This window comes from Misgurnus anguillicaudatus, chromosome 13, assembly GCF_027580225.2.
Source record: "Misgurnus anguillicaudatus chromosome 13, ASM2758022v2, whole genome shotgun sequence".
NCBI classification, from domain to species: domain Eukaryota; kingdom Metazoa; phylum Chordata; class Actinopteri; order Cypriniformes; family Cobitidae; genus Misgurnus; species Misgurnus anguillicaudatus.
In genome coordinates, this window is record NC_073349.2 from 28,580,795 (window position 1) to 28,597,844 (window position 17,050).

At 35.5% G+C, this 17,050-nt stretch overlaps 1 protein-coding gene across 2 annotated transcripts in view; it reads left to right on the forward strand.

Annotated features, from left to right (window-relative positions):
• src (v-src avian sarcoma (Schmidt-Ruppin A-2) viral oncogene homolog) overlaps positions 1–17,050 on the forward strand; it is a 65,490-nt gene that overhangs the window by 29,055 nt on the left and 19,385 nt on the right. Inside the window, exons 4-7 of one of the 2 annotated variants that reach the window (XM_055187904.2) lie at positions 364–381; positions 4,598–4,696; positions 6,464–6,567; positions 10,336–10,485. In XM_055187904.2, coding sequence (XP_055043879.1) covers positions 364–381; positions 4,598–4,696; positions 6,464–6,567; positions 10,336–10,485 — 371 coding nt within the window. The remainder of the gene's footprint in view (positions 1–363; positions 382–4,597; positions 4,697–6,463; positions 6,568–10,335; positions 10,486–17,050) is intronic. The other variant, XM_055187905.2, reaches the window with a different exon arrangement.

Below are 17,050 nucleotides of genomic sequence, written 5' to 3' on the forward strand. Positions count from 1 at the left end.
CTCCCTGGACCAAAGGGAACATTTTCCTTCCTTTCTACACCTGCGGTTCACTTCCTTATTCTAGTGTACTACACTACTGTTTCTGTCTCGGTAGCATCCTCTGCTTTCATCACAAAGAGACCTGGAAATATGCTGTTTTATTGTTTGGCTGCATGCAGTGAGTGTAGTACATGATGTGAGGGAATCTCTTATCCCTCCAATGTCATATTTCAGCAATAAAATCAAAAAAAGAAAAAAATATTTTTATAATAAAAGTTAAGGACCCTTTTTAAAGGTAATGTGGGATGTTAGCTCTCTGCATTTCACCGCCAAACACTTTGTTTCCTCTCTCCTTTCTTCTACATGCTCTCCATCTTTGTGTAGGAGAAAGTTGAACCCCAGGTTGGTAAATCTGCTTTTGCCTTTCAGCCTTTATTATCTGTGTTTCATTTCTGTGTGTACTGTTCATTCTGCTATATTTATTTATTTCACTTGTCTGTCTTTTAGAGACTGTTAAAGTGCTCCAGAAAGAAATAATGCCAATTGCTTTAAAACAAGCTCACATTTGTTCTTCATATTGACCTTGAACCTTATAATCCATTGGAACTTCACATCGTTTAGACTACATCCCAGTTTTCATGCTGTCTGTAGTACATGATATGCAAAATTACGATTAGTGCACACCAAGTATTTGGAACATTGACCATTTTTAAACTAAACTAAAAAATCTACAAAAAAACTGGATAGTGCCTACTTCTAAAGATTTTCCAAAATATCCATGTGTTTTTTGTTTAGTATGTTTTAAAAGTACAGTGTGAATTGGGATGCAGACCTGAAGTGTGATCATCAACATTTTTAACATTGATTGTTTCCAAATTTTTCTTAAAGTATTTATATTTTCACTCTTCTCATAAACCAAGAAAAAAAATCACTATTCATGTCCTTATCAATAATTCATTATTTTCTGAATTTTGAATCATGCCATGCATATTAATTATAATATTTTTAAATAGAAAACGTGTGATATCTTGTAAATTTCCAAAGAGTCAAGAATGAGACGGTTTTGTAATTATGCTGTTTTTAAAGGATTAGTCCACTTTCATAAAAAATTCCTGATAATTTGCTCACCCCCATGTCCTCCACTATATTTATGTCTCTCTTTCTTCAGTCGAAAAGAAATTATGTTTTTTGTTGAAAACATTCCAGGATTTTTCTCCATATAGTGGACCTTAACGGTTTGCAGTTTAACTCTTTCCCCGCTCTTAATGAGTTAACTCGTCAATTAAAAGGAAATGCTTCCCTGCCAATGACAAGTATTTCAGGCAATCCGTATTTCCGCTATTATCCACCAGATGGCACTCTTTCCCAACGTATACAACCCAGAAGCAACCCCTCACGTCAAACAGTTTAAACTCTGTGTATGTTTTGATCCTCGCTCTTTAATCAGATTTCTATCAGAAGTCTATAACAAAAATGCATTTATCTCAGCTTTTTGCTCAAAATTTTGTATTTTTGAAGAAACCTACCCATATTTGAGAGGCGATACAAAGAGAACAAATGAAGGTAGGATGAAACGTGTTTTTTTTAAAGCAAATCTGAAGAGTTTGGTTCCAAAACGCGATAAACGCCATTTTTGAAAAAAATTAGTTACTGCCAAAATCAGCATTATATCAGGTCAGTAGTTAAAAGTAAATACTTAATTTTACGCAAAATCCAATATCCGCCGTGTTATTCTGTCATCTTTTCTCCCTTTTTTCCCAAAATGCGATAAACGCCACTCCCCCTTTTTTACAGAACGCAATAAATCCCACAGCGCACCATTCACGCAATGTAAACAAACATGGCGGCGCGCTGAGTACATGGAGTCCTAGTTTTCCTCATCTACTTTGTACTTTTTGATCAACAAACAAAACAAAATAATACTTTAATTGCATTGATAAACCTGTGATGGTTTTCTGTGATGGGAAAGAAACGTAAGCCATCAACATCTAATCATTTCCCTGAAAGGCACTCGGGAGACGGGTGCTTGTTCTCCCGACAGCATCAAGCTTCTCATGCTAACACATTGACCCCAGAGGATCTTATAAAAAACTTTACATAATTTTACTCAGTCAACGAAAATCGAGCAGGACCAAAAACATTTTACAGCTGATCTCTGTGAAAGAAGTTAAGCGAAGACGTGTAGTTTCAGCAATGACAGGGTTCTTAATCTGACAATGTTAGTGTTTTGTTTTATAAGTTTAATGTTTATATTTTTAATTTGTGTTTACAACTAGTCAACTAAATGAATATAACATGGCAAAGATCAATGCACATTTATATAGGCTATTGATTCAATAGTTTTATAGCATTTTGAATAAAAACTTGTCATGGATTTATTGCATTTTGTGGAAAAAATTATCCGTTTTTATAATAAATCTTTGAAAATCAACTTATGGATTTGATTTTTTTATGTTTTTATAACCTAAAGATGCTGTGTGAAAGTTTGTAACAGAAAATAGTGGTTTTCATCTTGTCACTTTCTTGGTATAGAAAACACGTTTTTACCAAAATTTGTCAAAATGGATTTATTGCGTTTTGGAACCAAACTCTTCATCTGTTCTTTCATTTGATATACTGTATGTTTATATATTTAAAGAAGAAAATTTTCTGGAAGGCATTACGCTTTTGTGAAAATCATGAAATATGCTGTTGCTGGCTGCCAACTTGTTTTTAAATGCTGGCGGGGAAAGAGTTAAAATTGCAGTTTCAATGCAGCTTCAAGGGGCTCTAAACAAGAGCTGAAGGGTTCGGGCTTCATTTCTAACATTTTGCACAATAAAAACATGTAGCCTAATCTTGGTGAGTAAAGGTTTTTCAATGTATAACTAAATATTAATTGAGTCTTAAATACATCATTTAGACAGAGGATATAGACTAATGTTGGCATTAATGGAGAGAAGTGCCGAAGCAAATCCCGCCGAGCCTTTCTTAATTTCGTTATTGCCAAATACCCATCTTAATTCAGAATGTATTATGTTTATTTGATTCTTTAAGAAATAATTATTTTTATTGGCATGTTGGCCTATTTATAATGTATTTTATAGGCCTATTTAGAGTGAGATGTTACAGATGAATTATTTTATTTCTTTGTTCCAACTTCCAAGTGTCGTGTAACCTAGTTAGTCATGAATAAATAATTGTAAAACCTGTGTAAATTACTCATTCTTGACAAAAGCTGTGTGCGTGCGCACATTTAAATAATGTCGGGATGTAAACGGGTTTGGGCTTTTAAAAAGCAGTCAATCAAAATGTACTTTCGAGTTCGGGCCGAATTCTGTCGGGCTCCGGTCATTTCGGGCCTTACAGCTCTACTCTAAACGATCCCAAACGAGGCACAAGGGTCTGATCTAGCAAAACGATCTTAATTTTCACCAAAGAAGTACTTTTAAACCTTTTAAACATCTTGTCTTGCATTAGCAGTGTGATGCGCCAGCGCGACCTTACGTATTACGTAATCGCATCAAAAGGTAATGCTTTACATATGTGAAACGCACACTTGCAGACCATTTTAAACATTAAACTGACACAAATACATTAATTAGTATCATTCCACACACAACAACGTCTGAACGGTCCTCTTTCTGTACACTTGTAAACACTAGAGCGGTAGTTTTGCAGATGTCCTGCATGACCTTTTGATGTAATTATGTAATATGTAAGATCATGCTGGCACATCACAAGGCTAATGCAAGACGAGAAGTTGTGGTTAAAAAGTACCTTTTTTTGCGAAAATCTTAATTGTTTCGCTATATCAGACCCTTATGCCTCGGTTGGGATCATTTAGAGCTCTTTGAAGCTGCATTGAAACTGTTAAGTCCAATATATGGAGAAATCCTGGAATGTTTTTCTAAAAAAAAAAAAAAATTCTTCTCGACTGAACAAATAAAGACATAAAAAAATTGGATGACAAAGCACCCCCAAAAAGCATAATTTTTTTAGGAATTGTAATATTCATTTAAGGATGTTGTTAGTCACATGCACACATAGGGGAGGGGGGGGGGCAGGCTTCCTCCATAATCATACTGAATACAACAGCGGTTCACTACACATCTCATTAATATTATGCTCTGTGTTTGTTATTTTTTAATGAAGCTATAAAAGCAAAAACAAGCTTACAAGACACCTGGAGAGTTAGCACCATATTAACATGATACAGTCGTGCCTCCTTTCCTGATTTACAGTAATAATATCCCACTGCTTACATAAAACACACAAGACTCAAACAATGAATACTTGGATTCAATGAATAGTCATATTTAGTGGACAGTCAATTCAATATATTCAGCCAGATTCAGTTGACCGATTTATGAGCACTAAATTGTTATAAGAATAAAAATGTAATTTACTGATTATTTTTTGCTAATTATGCATGTGTAATTTACACATCATTTGGTACAGTTAGTCTGAGTATTTAATAGCTTCATTTTAATCACTCATTATAATATAGGACTAATAGTCATTATAGGCTATTTTGGGTGACTGAAAAAAATGTCTATAATGAATTTCTCACCAAATAAATCCTGTATTGCAAGTATATGTGTGTTAAGAGTAATTATATGTGTTTGTTTTGTCTCAGGGAAGGTGATTGGTGGCTGGCTCGTTCACTGACGACTGGAGAAAGCGGCTACATTCCCAGCAATTACGTGGCACCGTCTGACTCCATCCAGGCTGAAGAGTAAATCCTCCTCTTTCTCTTCATGTCTTTGATCTTCTCCTCCCTGTTTTTCCTTAAGTTTGCTCACACCCTCCTCAAAACCACGGCCAATCAGCTAAGCCGTCTGTATCCAACATTCCCTTCACAACCAATCAGCTGAGCCATCTCCATTCAGACCGTGTTTAATGTTTAGGCATAGCAGTCATAATGAATTATACATTACTATTTCACTTTATGATTCTGTATAATCCTTTATTTTATATAATTATAGTATAATTTTTACTAACACTTACTTAGGGTTCCCACTGGTTCTTGAAATCCTTGAAAGTTTGTGAATCTGGGGGAAAAAATTCAAGGCCCTGGGAAGTTTTTGAAAATATACATACATAGATACAGGTCATTGAAAGTGCTCAAATCTATTTTATGCAAGAAGTTTTCTGGAACAAAAATCCATATTATTCCCTGCGTAGTGTAGGATAATATCATAAAAATCTAGATTTTTTTTAAAGCACACGCGCTAAACTGTTCACTTGAAATGCTTATATCTTCTGTATGCGAATGTTGATTCATACCAAAATGCTTTTTTGCATAGTTGTGTTTGACACATGAAAACGTCTCGGGTTACGTATATAACTGTTGTTCCCTGAGAAGGGAATAAGACGCTGTGTCTCCTTTGCCATACTTCCTGTGTCCCTGTAACGCCGTCTTTGGCAATATTTCAGATAATGATATACTTCCTGACTCCCGCGTCACCCTATCTTTGTCGTTAAGCCTCACCATTGGTTGAATTTGATATACACATTCAGACGCACTTACTGGAGGCGTCCCCAAAGTGTCACCGCAGTGACGCAGCGCGAGTTCCCTCGAAAGGGATCTGTAACAATGTATCTTAAAAGGTAACATGATGTAACCTTGATCTCACTTGAAATGTGTCCCCACATTTAGTCATTGAATTTGAGGGTATAAGTCCTTGAAAGGTCCTTGAATTTGAAGTTAACTAAGGTGTGGGAACCCTGGACTTACTGTTTTGCAATTTACTTATTTTTCAACATAAAATCTTATTTGTTTATGTAAAAACAGTCAGTACAGGTATTTACACTTATTTTATTTAACCCGTGAAACAGTTTTGAGTTGGATATGCACTTTAACTTATTCAAAAACACAGTGTGCAATATTTAAAATGATCGTCTGGTATAACTTGCACCCCAAATGGAAAGATCCAAAATGGTCCTCGGCCCTTGTGACTGTGTTAATGATTTATCCCTCTTGTTTCTCTCTCCAGTGTCCCATTTATTCCTTCATGGTTTTTCTCATTTTCCTCTTTAATTTTTGAAATAGTATCTCTCCATCATCTCATCAAATACCCTCCGCATGTCCCCTAAAACCAGGTGGTTGCTAAAAGACATGACTGTTTACCCCGGGTCCCTGATCTACTCATAGTATAACTCACGGTGTTTTTTCCTGACACGAACTGTTCCTCCTTTTAAAACACATAATGACTCATTTTTCCACCCTTGCTTTGCCAGTCACCTCAGATTGACTCTGGAGAAAAGGTGAGGTTCAGAGAGCGATGCCCATGAGCCGTGAAGAACAAACGGCATAAATGTCATGAAAACCAAATGCCGAAGTTTGATTTCCACTGGAAATATGAAGAGGAATTTAAATCCTAAATCGATGTTTTTGACATGTCATTTACATAAAATTTTTAATGAAGTAGCTGTTGTGAGGTAGTTTCAGGTTCGTTGACCAACATATAATTACCTCCTTTAAATTTTTCTCTCTTTTAAGGTGGTACCTTGGAAAGATCACACGCAGGGACTCTGAGCGTCTCCTCTTGAGTTTGGACAATAGGAGGGGAACGTTCCTGGTCAGAGAGAGCGAAACCACCAAAGGTAAATAAATATAAACATTGTTTAACACCTTTTTTACCATCTGTCTGGTCACACGGTGTCATCTCAAGTCAAACTATGAGGTGTCACATCCTTTATGTAAATGCATTGATTTACATTTACAGGCAGACACTTTTATCCAAAGCAACTTACAGGTCATTCAACGTATACATTTTATCAGGATCCCATAATGCCCAGTGTCCAAAGGGGTGGATGGAAAGATATTTTCAAATATTGTGTTCGTGTATTTGGGCGATTCTCACGAAACCATTGAAACACCACGGCACTAATAATTTTAGCTTTAAAATGTGTAATATAGTAACATTAAAAAGCATCAGAATTAACACAATACTGTGTTCTACCTTGCACAATGTGTGATTTCAACATAAGAATTTATAATTGTAAATAATATCTCATTTTCTGCTGAAATTCTCATTACCGCAATGTGTCCGGCTGTGTTTGAACATGCGTTATGTTGTAATTTAATCAAATTAACACAAAATATTAAGAAAAAAAATAAATGGATCGTTTGCTAGACTACTTTAGATGACAGAAAAAATATTTACTGAATATTCATGTATAATAATAATAATGAAGAAAAATTAGGAAAATGATGTGTCCATGCCTGATGTTCTCATCCTCCGCAACACTTTTTGAGAACAGTTTAAGCACACATACAGAATTTTAATAAAGTTTGATTTTGAGTGACCAAGCACATGGACCAGTTACTTCAAGATGGCTACCAGGTAAGATCATTTTTTTACAGTTAATTTGAAATATTGTCTTGTCAGAATGCTAACACGACATTTTGATTATCATTACCGCAACAGATGCTTATTAAATGTTAATTTAATTGATAGAAGCATAATACTTTGATTTTAAATGCATGTGCAGAATCTCCAAATTATGTTCTTTCAGGTTTATCATGTCATTTTGAAAATATGTCAGTGTTGATGTTTTCTGACTGTTGCGGTAATGAGATTTTTTAGGAGTAATTTTTAAAATTATGTTACAAAAAGTGTTAAATGATAAGTAAAAGTTTTTAAATTAATGATCCCATTTACTCCAGACTATGTCTGGTGGGAAAAAAAGTCAATTTAAGCAATTTTTACATTTTCATGCTTGACATTTTTAAAACCAAGTTTTCGTGAGAATCACCCATTCATACCAATGAGGCATTCAACAAGATTTCGTCTTGTCTACATTGACCGTTAACAAGGCGGTTTTGTAATGAAAACACAGGGCCACATAAACTTGAGAAATAGGAACCAACACAACTGCGGGGAAATTGCTCATCTTTGTCTAGATTGGGGAAGTTCTTCCTTGTGTATCAGGACCTGGGAGTACAGGTTAAAATCAAGTGCACATTTGGTTTACTTCCCCTTTCTCTCAGTTGTTTGTCAGACAAGGTCATGCTCAAATGTCTCATATCTCATCTCTTCTGCTTCTTATTCATCTTCGAGCATTTGTATAATCTCCACGTGTGGCACTGCGCTGCAGATTATATGCTAGAGTACACATGGTTACATGCGTTTGCGTTTGTGTGTAATGTGCATCCTCTGGTTAAGCTTAATGTATAGGGTATGTAAAGGTCAGGGAAATGCTTGCATAAAGGAAGAAGTAGGTCAATTCATAGCCTATAACCGCAAGTCATTCAACCAGTGAGATTGTGGGTGAAGCCTCTGTGGCAATAATGTATTGCCTAGAGAGGGAGCGATACGGACATGTGAGAGACCGAAGGATGAGTCAAACCCCAAAGCGACCGCCCAGAGAGACAACGGTAGAGCTGAAGGATGGGTGACAAAGAAAGGGTGGATGAATATATAACTCGTGTTATTACTGATGGATGACAGCGCCCTCTGCCAACAGATGGAGAAAAAACATCTTTATTTGGCCTTATGAAAAACTCTTTGGGGACGTAACCCTTAAAGACGTAGTAAAAGTAATTTTCTAAAATGTCACGGGTCAACAGGTCCATTGTGTTGTTACATATTTATTATTACGTATCCTATAAACCTGAAATAATCTTGACACACTATATATTGTTGGAAAGCTCTAAGAATGTAGTTTTCGTATTGCAAGGCCAATCATTTTGAATGATTGACAAATGAATGATTATTATAACACTAATATTGTATAAACGTGACACAATCTTGACAAACTATACAGTAGGCTACTCTCTAAAAGTCTTATGCCACCACCACCAGACTTGTTGTTTTAGAAGTTTTTATGTCCATTCATGTTTCTTTTTCAATCTATTTTATTAAGATACATACAGAAAATACAGGAAATATGTAAAAAAAATTACAATTTACATTTTCAGAACTAAATGTGTTCTTTAGGCATCGTTGTTGTTTAGTGTGACCTCTTTTGGCACTAAACACATTTTGAGCGTTTTTGAGCAGAATGAAGTAAAAAAAATATATTTTTTAAAATTAGAAATTAGGATTTAATTTTATTTAGGTTTAAGAGATCCTGCAGTTTCCTGCTATTGCTCAAGTGAAATGGGGAGTTTACCCTAAAAACTTGACACATCAGTTTACATTATTATATACACATTTCTTGTATTTTCTGGATGTATTCTATTAAAGAGACTGAGAAATAGTTATATATGATCACTATAAAGTGGCAAAAACAACCAATCTAATTCTGGCATGGTGGACTTTTGCGCAGTACAGTATATTGTTGGAAAACTTTAAGAATGTAATTTTCATATTTTTAAGCCATTTGAGGATAAATATTGTATAGTGACATTTTGTTAAATGTCATTGAACCCACATATTATTTATTATATATTCATATTTCCTTATTCATAATTATATCCTTCAAAATAAATCCATAAATCTTGACAGCCTATACATAATTGGAAAGCTCTAAGAATGTTGTTTTCATAGTTCAAAACCTTTTTGCAATAATAATAATGCAGTGACAGTAATTTATTAACTTGTAATTTTGCAGAAAATCATTGACACTTTGTGGCCTTGTTGGTGAAATGACTAAAACCTAATTTTTGTGATTTTAACTTGAAATGTGGATCGGAAGTAGTTGACTTTGTTGCTTTATTTTTGTAGTGTTTTGGTAGTAAAACATTTCCATTTTTATGTTTTTATAAATATAAAATACATACTTTTAATTTTTTTATTTTATTTAAATTGCTATAACTATTTTGTAATTTAATATTCACAACTCCAAAACACTCTAAACTATTTTCTTTTAAAAGAGACCAAGATTTTGCTTCTAGACCAAATAATCCCTGAGGGTTAATGTTTGGGGGCATGATGATTAGAATTTGGTCTTTTGAAGGTTAAATTACTTATTTTTATGCTCTTTAGACATATATTTTTAACATTGATTTTAAAGCAACATCCTGAAGTATGGATACAAACATGATTAAAATGTATTAAACTTGGCTTACAATATTATTACACTTATTAAAAACAGTCAAATAAATATAAATGTTTAACACAATACTTTTTGCACATACGTTTTACAGTTTTATGTATTTGCCAGATGCTTTTATCCAAAGTTATACAAGGTAAACACTATCAATATATATGTGTTTCCAGGGTTCGAACCCATGACCTTTTGTGATGCTTACACAATGCTCTACCACTGAGCTATACAGAAGCACAACACACCATAAAAATTTAGCTGTGTCCATTTTCTAACTTACATTGGAAGTAGTTTTCATTTCACTAACATGACAGGTGTCAAATCTAAAACTGCTCATTTCAACTGCAACCCTCAGTTCTGTTCTTTCCGTCTCTTTAGGTGCCTACTGTCTATCCGTCCTGGACTACGACAACGTCAAAGGCCTGAATGTCAAACATTACAAGATCAGGAAACTGGACAGCGGGGGATTTTACATCACTTCACGCACACAGTTCACCACTCTTCAGCAGCTGGTCAACCACTACCGGCGTGAGTTATTTTCTCACACAACACCAGGGCACATCTGATTGGTCTATGAGGAGAAGTGATACAACCTCCGCTTTCTGGAATGGAAATTTGGCTTGTTTCGAAATAGGAAATGGTGGTTCAAACTATAAATAAAGATATTGCGTGTTAAAGTAATATGTTAAAATAAGCATCAGTCAGTTCTTTAAAAAGTTATTTTAGGATCAGTAGGTGACACAAAGAATGTCTAAAACCCTTTATTTATAGGGAAAAATATTCTCTTGTGGCTTTTTGACAGTATAATGGCTATTGCTGTATATTATATTATAAAAGGTGCGAGTTAGGGCTGCAAGATATATTGAAAGTATCAAAATATTGCACATCGCAGTGATCAGTAGTCAAAGCTTTTGGTGGATGCACATGGCAGAGGTACAAGTGAAAATGAAACGGTGATGCTTTCTTTTCCTAGTTAGAATGTAATGTGTATGTTGGTTAAAAAGTTTCAGTTTTTAAATATATTTTATTGTCATTAAAAACTAAAAGTTTTATCTTAGGGTTTCCCAAACTGGGGTTGGGGACTTGCAGGTTCGAGTTTGATGAAAAAAGTAATCAATTATAATTAAATCATAAAATATAAATAAATAATTTTAAAATAAAAAAATGAATAAAATAAGCCTGCATAATGCTTATTCGCAATCATATGTGTGTGTTTACTGTGTATAATAATTATGTGTATATATAAATACATAATTAAATTATAAATTACGCATGTATAATTAAGAATTTTTAATTTAAGTATTTTTTATATTTTTATGTAATGTAAATTATAAATAAATATAAAAATGTATATGGTAATGTAAATATTTCTTAAATATAAACATGCATATAGGGCTATATATGCATATATATATATATATATATATATATATATATATATATGCAGGCATGTTTATATTTAAGAATATATATATATATATAATTATTATACACAGTAAACACATATAATGTAAACAAAAACTTTTATTCTGTAAATGATTAGTTGCGATTAATCGTTATGCAGCCCTAAAATAAAACACTAATAAAAATATATTTTATTTGTTTTATCTGCATGTAATGTGACCATTACACAACAATACAATAAATCAGAAAACACGAACTCATGCATAATAGACAGATACGTTTTATGATTAAGGTACAAAAACAAGTAGTTATTACAAGAACTGATGTAATATACTACTGATAAAACTGTAATATAATACTGAAAAAAGTTAAATAAGCAAATGTGCTATTAAATTATTGAAATACTTAAAATCTAAGGGGGTACTTCAAGCTAAAAGTTTATGTCAGGGGGGTTCGGCTGGCAAAAAAGTTTGAAAACACTTGTATTTTTGTATAAATTTTTTTTTAATATTGTGCAACCATTGCAAATATTTAGTAAGTAGTGGCATTTACTAATTCATACATTCTTATACATATTATTAGTACTCCTAAATAAACAATTCTTCTGTTGAGAGTTACAGTTCATAATCCTAACATCAAATTTTACAGTCGGATCTGTTTTATAAAATGGATTTGAAAATTGCTGCAAAACTGTAATTTACAGTGAACCAGTGTTGTATAAAGTACTAGAAAGCATTACTTGAGTAAAAGTACAAGTATTGTACTAGAAAAAGACTTTGGTAGAAGTGAAAGTTGCCTTTTAAAATATTACTTTAAAAAAAGTCTTAAAGTATCTGATATATACTGTACTTAAGTATCAAAAGTAATTTTCTGATATTTAATGTACTTAAGTATTTGAAGTAAAAGTAAAAAGTTTTTTTTTTAAAGCAAGCGGTTAGAACTTTGATTGTGAACTTTATTGTGGCTTTCTTATAGTAAAGCATATTCAGGGTTCCCATTATCTTCTTAATCTCAATCATCAAATAAAAATCTGTCTTTTCCAGCACTTTTCAGGCACAATTCTCTTAAGTTCAAAGAGCAAACAGCATATTTTTAGAGCTGACATCAAATAAAAAAGCAGAAATTTCACTTTTGTATGAACTTCAGGTAAAAATGAAAAATACATTATAACTTTTTTTTTTCAAAACATGAGCATATTTTTGAAAAAAGTGGAGTATCCCTTTAAGTTAGCTGCTCTACTAAGAAAAAAATGCCAACTCGTGTGGCAATGAAAGCACTGTGACTTTGATACAATGCAAGCGTACATTCACAATGTATAACATTAGCACAACATTATCCTATAGCCACTGAGTTTTGAGTTAATTAACATAAAAGGAAATCTCAAGTTTGACAAAACGTATGATGCTTTTGAAGACGTGAATACAGTCCTTAACACTTTCTTTCTAACCTGCCACTGATTAACATGTTTTTAACAAATATTTCTCAATCTAACATTAGCCTACCGGAGGGAATATTTGGCCGGCAGTTATGCTATAATGTTACCATAAACAGTTAAGCGTGTTTCAGTTGAGAGTTCTCTGTTCTCTGTGTTAGACAGATAATTATCTAATACGGCTTATGTTAACTAATGTTTAATCACATTGACATTGTGGCTTTACTTAATATCTATTATTTTAACGTACCTTGATGTGATTCTTCAGGTTGGACGGGGAGTTTTTAAATGACAAAATGTAAGTGATTTTCGCTAGGCATAAGAGGCACTTTATTCGGTAATCGGGAATCTTTAATTCCAATGTACAAAAACATTTCTTACAAATACGGCCACGGATGTATAACGTTAGCTTTCTCACCCTGTTCATCGTCGGGGTGGTCGATTACGATAACGGGAGGTCCTCCAGTAGGTGCTTTCGTTGCACTTACAGTTGTGCTTCCTCATCCTTTGGCAACACTACGCTAAAAAAGAGTGTGCGTGAAATAGAGTGTGCGGAGCGTGCGTAAATCAATCTAGAAGCACTGATTCGCCAAAACCTCCCTTATTGAGTGTGCGGAGCATGCGTAAATCAATCTAGAAGCACTGATTCGCTAAAACCTCCTTTATTGAGGTCGCACACATTTCTTCTGATTTTATTTTGTAGTAACGAGTAACGAATATGCTTAGTGAAAATATATCGGAGTAAAAGTATACATTTTATCTGGAAAATGTAGTGGAGTAAAAGTGAAAGTAGACATAAATTTAAATAGCGAAGTAAAGTACAGAACGAGGCTGAATCTAGCTTCTTATTCGCAGCTTCTTATTGACGCTTTTCGTTCCACCTTAAAAGACGCGACCCTTCCGCGTTTGCAGTTTCTTTTTCACGCACAGCTTAGGGACCGTAGTGCAATATCTCTTATTCGTGCTGTTTTGAGTGATCATGTTTCTTTTGTTACTGTGAGAGTAATATACATTTGAAAATAAACAGAATAACAGAGTTATGAAAGAAAACGGATAGTCAGAATGTAAAGATACACTAAATATGTTGTAAATTTACATTGTTAAACGTGTCATCTTTGGATTGCATTAATGGATCATCTTAATATATATGTCTTTGTGATGTTTGTGTGGGTGCTTGCGTGTGATGTGCGTGTGTGTGTGTGTGGATGTGCGTCTGTGTGTGCGCGCGCGCGCGGGCGTGCTTGCGAGTATGCGTGTGCTCGCGGGTGCGTGCATTTGTGTGTGTGTGTGTGTGTGTGTGTGTGTGTGTGTGTGTGTGTGTGTGTGTGAGAGAGAGAGAGAGAGAGAGAGAAAGAAAGAGAGAGTGCGCGAGGGTGTGTGTGTGCGCGGGAGTGTTTGCGAGTATGTGTGTGTGTGTGTGTGTGTGTGTGTGTGTGTGTGTGTGTGTGTGTGTGTGTGTGTGTGTGTGTGTGTGTGTGTGTGTGTGTGTGTGTGTGTGAGCGAGCGAGCAGGCGGGTGTGTGTGCGTGCATGCTTGCGAGTGTGTGCGTGCATGCTTGCGAGTGTGTGCGTGCTTGCTTGGGTGTGTGTGTGTGTGTGTGTGTGTGTGTGTGTGTGTGTGTGTGTGTGTGTGTGTGTGTGTGTGTGTGTGTGAGAGAAAGAAAGAGAGAGAGTGCGCGAGGGTGTGTGTGTGCGCGGGAGTGTTTGCGAGTATGCGTGTGTGTGTGTGTGTGTGTGTGTGTGTGTGTGTGTGTGTGTGTGTGAGCGAGCGAGCAGGCGGGTGTGTGTGCGTGCATGCTTGCGAGTGTGTGCGTGCATGCTTGCGAGTGTGTGCGTGCTTGCTTGGGTGTGTGTGTGTGTGTGTGTGTGTGTGTGTGTGTGTGTGTGTGTGTGTGTGTGTGTGTGTGTGTGTGTGTGTGTGTGTGTGTGTGTGTGTGTGCGTGCGTGCGTGCGTGCGTGCGTGCGTGCGTGCGTGCGTGCGTGCGTGCGTGCGTGCGTGCGTGCGTGCGTGCGTGCGTGCGTGCGCACGCGTGTGCGAGTGTGTGTGCGCGGGTGCGTGCTTGCTAATGCGTGTTTGTTTGAAGTTTGCAGATGACTTTAGAAATGATGAATCTATACATACAGAAGCTTAGAGAGCCTGTTGCTTCAAACTGTGGAGATGAGAGTAGATTTCCTGAAGAGCCCCTATCACTCCCTCTCAACATTTTCAAATTTACTGTTCCAGAAATTTTTTTCCACAAGACATCTTCACCTGAAGCAGTTACAGTAGCACATTTGCTCCGACCTTGCTGTTTTAAAATGCAGTATTGTATAGTGCAATATCCCACACTAGGGTTTAATAGGGTTAACTGTGTAAATACACAGTACGATATACATTATATACAGTTTTATATACAGTACTTATAGATATTTGTAAATAACTCTCTCACTTGCTTCTTATCTATATTATTTGTTTTAATTTCTAATTTTACATTAAATATTGCTATTTGCCGTTCATCTATATACTGCTTAACTGTATGTACCAAACCAAAATACATTTCCCGTGCAAGTGTGCACAATTGGCAAATAAAGCTTATTTTGATTCTGGTTCTGATACTTATTGTAGCTGTTTATACTTTACAAGACTTAATGAGACAACGTCAAACTCAATGTGCATTTATTATACAAATTATTTCTTATTACATAGCACTCTCAAATTACTTTAAAGACGAATTGCATTGTCAGCTCAGTTGTTGGCACCACATCTGAGCCGCCTTCCGGGGCGCATTCAAACCTTCACTGCAGGGCCACACCCAGTGCTCCCGTCTATCCTCGTGAAAAAATCAGATTTATTTACAGGAACATTTTAAAGTCATGGTCCCACAAACTTGGCATTTTTGACAATACAGTTACAGACACGGCATTTTAACCATATTTGAGGTGCAATATCTAAGTTGCCCTCTGGGGTGCGTTTAATATTTCAAAGCAGGGTCACACTGAGTCCAAACGTCTATCACCATGCCAAAAATCAGACTTATTTACAGCAGCTTTTTAAAGTTATGGTCACATAAACTTGGTAATTTTGACAATACAGTTATATCCCAGTTGCCCTCTGGGGTGCGTTTAATATTTCAATGCAGGGTCACACTCAGTGCCCCTTTCTATCACCATGCCAAACATCAGACTTATTTACAGCAGCATTTTAAAGTTATGGTCCCATAATCTTGGCATTTTTCACAATACAGTAACAGACACTGCATTTTAACCAAATTTATGGTGCTATATCTCAGTTGCCCTCTGGGGTGCGTTTAATATTTCAATGCAGGGTCACACTGAGTGCTCCTGCCTATCACCATAGCAAAAATCAGAATAATTTACAGCAGCCTTTTAAAGTTATGGTCCCATAAACTTGCCATTTTTGACAAGACAGTTAAAGTAATTACACTTTAACCAAATTTGAGGTGCTATATCTCAGTTGGCCTCTGGGGTGCGTTTAATATATCAATGCAGGGTCACACTCAGTGCTCCTGCCTATCACCATATAAAAAATCAGACTTATTTACAGCAGCCTTTTAAAGTTATGGTCCCATACACTTGGCATTTTTGACAATACAGTTACAGACACTGCATTTTAACCATATTTGAGGTGCAATATCTCAGTTGGCCTCTGGGGTGCGTTTAATATCTCAATGCAGAGTCACACTCAGTGCTCCTGCCTATCACCATAGGAAAAATCAGACTTATTTACAGCAGCATTTTAAAGTTATGGTCCCATAAACTTGGCATTTTTGACAATACAGTTACAGACACTGCATTTTAACCAAATTTGAGGTGCAATATCTCAGTTGGCCTCTGGGGTGCGTTTAATATTTTAATGCAGGGTCACACTCAGTGCTCCTGCCTATCACCATACAAAAAATCAGACTTATTTACAGCAGCCTTTTAAAGTTATGGTCCCATACACTTGGCATTTTTGACAATACAGTTACAGACACTGTATTTTAACCATATTTGAGGTGCAATATCTCAGTTGGCCTCTGGGGTGCGTTTAATATCTCAATGCAGAGTCACACTCAGTGCTCCTGCCTATCACCATAGGAAAAATCAGACTTATTTACAGCAGCATTTTAAAGTTATGGTCCCATAAACTTGGCATTTTTGCCAATACAGTTACAGACACTGCATTTTAACCAAATTTGAGGTGCAATATCTCAGTTGGCCTCTGGGGTGCGTTTAATATCTCAATGCAGGGTCACACTTAGTGCCCCTTTCTATCACT